At 48.9% G+C, this 6,000-nt stretch overlaps 1 protein-coding gene across 1 annotated transcript; it reads right to left on the bottom strand.

Annotated features, from left to right (window-relative positions):
- Positions 1 to 503: 503 nt before the first annotated feature.
- On the bottom strand, positions 504 to 884 carry Triagg1_6376 (uncharacterized protein; the record flags this gene model as incomplete). Its single annotated transcript, XM_062900993.1, has 2 exons — positions 504 to 781; positions 881 to 884. The coding sequence occupies 2 exons, from the start codon at positions 882 to 884 to the stop codon at positions 504 to 506; spliced, it is 282 nt and encodes a 93-aa protein (XP_062754629.1).
- Positions 885 to 6,000: the final 5,116 nt, after the last annotated feature.

Here is a 6,000-nt window from a genome sequence, read left to right as displayed (position 1 = left end):
AATGGCAAACTGATGCCTGAAATTCTTTGCGAGGAGATGGTTGTGCTTTGGAACTGCTGGTGTTGGGATCTGTTGCTTGCAACCGTGTTTGTTGGGAATCAAGGAGAGGGAGAAGAGGAAGGAGAGGAGAGGGGAAATTGTGGGCAGTGGTCCAGACCGCAAAGGAACTCGAAGGAACTCGATGGAACTCGATGGAACTCGATGGAACTCGAAGGAACTCGCTTCAACTCCTGCTCCTGCTTTAGATAAGAGGCAGTTGGTGCGGCCTGTTACGTAGGTTATTGCCTGGTTATTCAGGTGGCCACTACAGCTGGCAACTGTTCAGGTTCGGTTGCCTCACCCAGGGGGGATGGCACAGCGGTCAGGGGGGCCCAAGGGCAGGTACTACTGGGCAGTACTGGACACCAATAGACGTTCATTTAATGTCTATTGACTCTTCATCATGGGCTCTTTTTTCCCTTCATCACAAGCTCTTCTTCCTCAAGGCGAGAGTTCAGTTACCATCAGTTGGTCACAATATCCCAAGTCTCCGCCCGCCCGCTCATTTGAAGTTGAAACAATCCTTCTCCCCACAGCTTATTTCCCTGAGAACTGTTGCCAACCTCGACAACGAGCTGGCCCCTTATCTCCTCGTCGATACAATATATCACGGTAGGCTTCCCTGGTGTGTATTTGATCTCTGCCTCGTCACCTGGGTTGATCTCCTGGGGAGGGTTATGAAGATACTCTTGATAACCATTGATCTTGAAGGTCGCATCCGTCGTGTTGTTCAGTGTGACAGCTGCGAGAAGTCAGACCATTTTACCTCGTGTCACCCATAAAGAAAAGGACTCCAAGAATAGTCATGGATCGATGGGAACTCGGCGACGATCAGACTTACCCATCTTGCCTCTTGGTGATGTTGGGGAACGGAGATTGGTATCTGATGTTTTTCCAAGGTGTGCTTGGGGATGGAGAGGATGAACTGTGGTTGATATATTGCTGGGACTGATCACTGAGGCACTGGGGCCAAATCTGGCATGCCGATTTTGTACTGTACTCTGGCTTCCATCAAAGCCATTCTACACTGAAATGACACCGTAATATTTTGTGGCTCGATTCCTCCAATACCACAACGCGTCGTGCCTAGAGCGGCATCGTGAGAATGCTTCGAGGTCGGAGAGAGGCTCATCTAGCAACCTTTAGATCCACCTAGCGGAATACCCTCGTTTACGTGGCATAATCAAGAAGCAGACATTTCTGGATTCCATGCTGATTGGGCACTGCCAAATTCTACATCTGCCGGGGAGCAGCTGAATATCTGCATTGGGAACTGCCTACGCGGGGTTTAGCTGAAAAGGGTGTTGGAGTCAAGCCTAGCATGGCATGGACCTGACTGGGGTTGTGTAGCTCCTTTTTGTACGGCCAATGAATTCCAATGAATAAAGAGAGTGCAGATTTCACTAGGGATCCGTCTTCAGCGGTGCCCCGCACGATGCGAGCAGGGCATTCTTGTGGGAGTTGAGCGACGTGGTTGCTTGCTGGGGCCTTTGTCCAGATCCTTGGAGAAAATACAGACATATCGTCATCTATACAGCGAATTACTACAGAGTATACTGCCGCTTGGATCGAGAGAGAGGACGGAAGAGGAGGAATCTTGCTACATCTTGCTACTCAAACGTCCCAGGCATTGACATCAACCAAACGACGAGGCTAAGCTGACTATGTGCCGGTGTCAGAGTGACAGCGGGATTAAATGCCGTCTCCACTTGATCTCCCTCCAGTTCTCTCAGGTAGGCCAAGTCGAAGGGAGTACGAACGGTGCAACGGTCTGCAGTCATTAATCTGCGTGCTAAAAGCGTTGGATAGAAATCGGACAAAGTCGGCGGTCCATAACCGGCCAGCGGTTCGGTACACGCCTCTTCCGTTTTGTCCACAACCATCGATCTGTGGGAGACGATCTAGCCATGGTCGTAGTAGAGGAGAGGTGAATCGCTTCTTCGTGTGCGAGGGGGAGGACTAAACGCAGAAACACCAGGTCAGCTTCTCTCCAGAGGAAGTGCTGCTCAGAACCAATTACTCAACAAGAGAGGGAACTGGGCACGTAACAAGAAATAAAGGCCGGATGGAACTAGACGGTGTGTTTGCGCGGCCGCCGTTTCTTGATTTTTGTAGGATCAGAGTAGTAAAGACTGGCTGTGGGAAACGGAAGAGTGGAGGAGAAATCCCATACCTTGCAGAGGAGCCTTGCACCGAGATTGTTAGTTCTGGTGGCTGCGAGGCTACGAGGCTACAACGTTTGATTGCTGGCTCGCTTTTGTAAAGCCCCAGTGCTGCTTGGATCTGGCTACACAAGGCTGCCACCACCATATCATTGCAATACAAAACACTCTGTTAATATTTCCCGATGCCTTGTGCCCAATGCTGAATTGCCTTCAAGTAAGTGTCTCCAAATCAATGCCTTCTCCACATGATCTCTACACTGAGAGCGTGATGCATCCCTCCAGGCCCCGTTACCCTACAGCTTGCCAATTGGAGTATATTATTCCATCGATACACAAGCGCCAATCTGCATTCTAGCAAACAGCTGACTTTCTGATGGCTACGTTATGACCCAATAACGAACCAATTGACATTTCGACCGTGTTTTACAGAGGGCACACACACTCTACCCATTCTTGGATTCTCGTGGCCTCTTCGTTATTCCATCACTGGACATGTGTACTACCTATTAACAACCCTTGGCCTAAACCAGGCAATCCCAACAAACGAGTCTTTGTGCCGATGTGCTCGGTGAGCTTGAGTTTCGCGGCTGTTCAAATCAATGTCTAAATCTACAGCTCGCCGCTTCATCTGTTTAGACATCATCGCTGAACAAATGCTGCCTCTGGAGGCATACCAAGTCAGCGTGCTACAAGCATTACCGTATGTACAGAAATTAAAGACCACATTGTAACTACTTGGGCGCGTGGTCTAGGGGTATGATTTTCGCTTCGCATGTGAAAGGTCAGGGGTTCAATTCCCCTCGTGTCCATTACTTTTGCATTTTTTTTTTGTGCACCCGTCTCGGCGTCAACATTCTCACAAGACTTGATTGTCTTGCTTCTTTTTCCCTTTTTTGTTCTTTTGTCTTCGTCTTGTCAAATTCCTCTCAAGATAACATGGAACTCGTAAATTCCATTGCTTCTAGGTTGGTCACATCGTAAGTATTTCGTGATCTCGTGGGAATAATCTCCTCCACGAAACACCACTCGGAAATAACGCTGGCAGTGATCCACACTCCACTCCAGCTTCATCAGCTTCGAATCCAGCCTAGCTCTCCCAAATCAATCAATCCAACGAGATCATGGCTGAAAGTTTGTCACATTCATTTCCTTGAAATATTCAGAGTCCGCATCCAGGGCGTCTGCTAAAGACTCCTAAGGTGTACTGCGATTCTCCCTCTACTGGACCTGCGGAACTAACCTTGTCCCTTCATAGGACCCTGCACGATTGATTAGGCTCGCCTATACACCGTTTCGAATCAGAGAGCAAACGTCCGTCAATGCGAAGAGAAGGAATTTTGCTGACCCAGAGTGTGGGAGGCCCCGTTTGGTTTAATTTATTTGATCTCGCAAGAGAAGACACGATATTCATCAAGACCTACACGCGTCAACACATCGAAGCTGATCCGAAGACTACTCATAGATCCACTGGCGGTTGGCCGGCAACATCTCTTGGGCAGAGAGAACACTCTCTGCACCATCCATCTACTATGTTTGATGGCCAATTGTCGGCCGATGGAAGAAGTGAAGACGCTTCATCAACATGACTGAAGACTACCATCTTCTTGCGATACGACAATCTGGAAGGAAAGCGCTACAAGAACCATAGCTGGGATAGTCTCATACATCAGCCTATGGCTGTATTGGGAGAACATGCCCCTGAAAAAGAAGAAGAGAACAAAGACCAAGTCAATGTGGTGCCGAATGAGTGGCCGCAGCAAGTATTGCATCAACGGATAAACCTCCCCAGACAGACAGTCTAGAGCATTAATTGGCAGCGATAACACGTCCACCACATCTCAAGGGAGGCCAATGTCCAACTCCTTCTGAATACCAACGGACTTGGCCATCAGGCACAGTGATAGCGCCACCCTGCTTTCATAGGAATTGCCATTTGAACAAGCTACGAGATGGAGCACAAAAGAAAACCAGCAATGGATACAAAGGCACAAATATCAACGCCACAAACATGTGAAACAATTCATTTGATACAACTATTCTGATATATACATTGAAAGCCGTGACCAACTCGCTGCACCGGCGTTGGCGCATCTGTGGGACTTTACCGTGCGGCGAGGTGATTTGAAGCGCCGACTGGGGAAAATAGATACATACAGGTGTAGCTCCGTGAGAAAAATAGACAATATTTGCTCAATTGCCAAAAGATCCAAATGAAGTTTAATCTGCCCGCATGGCTTGCATCATTCTCATTGCTAGAGCTTGTATGCCCTCCTTGTACCCCTGTGGTATGAGTTAGCGGTTGTGGCTTCATGGAAAGCGCCAGGATCTAAGGCTACTGACCTCCTCTATTTCTCGGACGAGTGTCCGAAACGCAGGACTTTATCGTGCACAATTGTCACAATAAAAGTCTCAGCGGGCGATTGGTAATCATTCGTGAAGATTGCATTTGAGCTGGATTCGACTCCCACGCTAGTGCGCTGCATCCTTTTCTCTCCCTGCGTCCCCGGCCATCATCATGGCCTCCAGTTCTTCTACCTTTGCATCTGCCTTGGCCACTATATCAGCCGTCTTGACCTCGATAGGCTGGCCGGCTGGGTCCTCTAGTAGCGCCCCGGCCGGCCAGCCTTGCTTGTCCAGTTCTTCCATCTGCGTAAGACTTTACCGTGCACAAACAAGTGGCACAGTAAACGTCTCACCAGGCGATTGGGAGTCATTCGTGAAAACCTAGTAAACAAGGTGTGAACATCCGAAACCAGTTGTTCAATCTCCTGCTTGAAACTGGCCTTCTTGAGATGATCATCACAATTGTGACTATGTTCTCTGCTCTGTGTGGGATTCCCTTTCATGATGAACACCTCCTGACGTAGTCTCTGTTCCGACTGAGTCCTCTCCCCCAAGGTTTGTCAGGGGAGGGTTCATCTGCGTGGGTTTACGGTGTGCAAGTAGCACGGTAAAAATTGGTTCCAGGAAAGATGGGTTGGTGTCAACGACTGGTCTTCTTTGAGTCTCTTGCTGCCCCTAAAAGGAGAGCTAGCTGCGACGAATGGTTGATGCAGTTTTAGAAAAGTCAACTTTGTGCGCAAGACTTTGTCGTACATGCTCGACACAATAAAAAGCATCACCGGGCAAGGTTGTGGGGATCCGGAAGTACAACAGAGCGTGCAGCCACTTGGGACTGATGGAGTGTGTGGATGTCGTTGTCCGCGTAGAACATGGCGCCAACGGAGTGAAGAGATTGCCGTAACTGGTCGGTTGAGGCTTCATGAATCCCGCCTATATCAGGGCTATGGAGAGGGTTAGTCAGAGCTAAGCACAGCAGAGCACGAACCACAACTAACTTGTTGTTGCGTACATTGAGCGGAAAGACGGACGCGTTCTGGAGTGATGGAACATGGGGGAGTGTCGGGTCTGGACCGAGCAAATTCGGCTCGTAGATGCCACCGTTGGCGAAATGTAATTATTGGAAATAAAGTCTAAAAAGACCTCAAGAGCCAGCTTTACACAACTGCAAAAGTTCCAGGAGCATAAGATTCATACGCGAGATTTACGAGACGCCGAATACTTGTCGAAAAGTTGAGTTGTCATGGATATGTTGAAGAGGCCTCAGAATGGCAAGGATGAAGAGGAGCTCTGCTGAAGAATTACAAACGGTAGAGTGTTGGCCTCTAATGAGAAGAGCGGAATAAGGAGCATGCATGAGGGAATGCTGGGAACGGCATGGCGTTGACTCTTGAATCAAGAGCTGTGCAGACCGAGTGAATGGATCGATCTGCTGTAGGAAAGACAGGCCTCAAAG

Source organism: Trichoderma aggressivum (genome assembly GCF_033847375.1).
Source record: "Trichoderma aggressivum f. europaeum strain CBS 100526 chromosome Unknown scaffold_025, whole genome shotgun sequence".
NCBI classification, from domain to species: domain Eukaryota; kingdom Fungi; phylum Ascomycota; class Sordariomycetes; order Hypocreales; family Hypocreaceae; genus Trichoderma; species Trichoderma aggressivum.
Note: the sequence above shows the minus strand (reverse complement) of the source record. Positions and strands in the feature narration are given on the sequence as shown.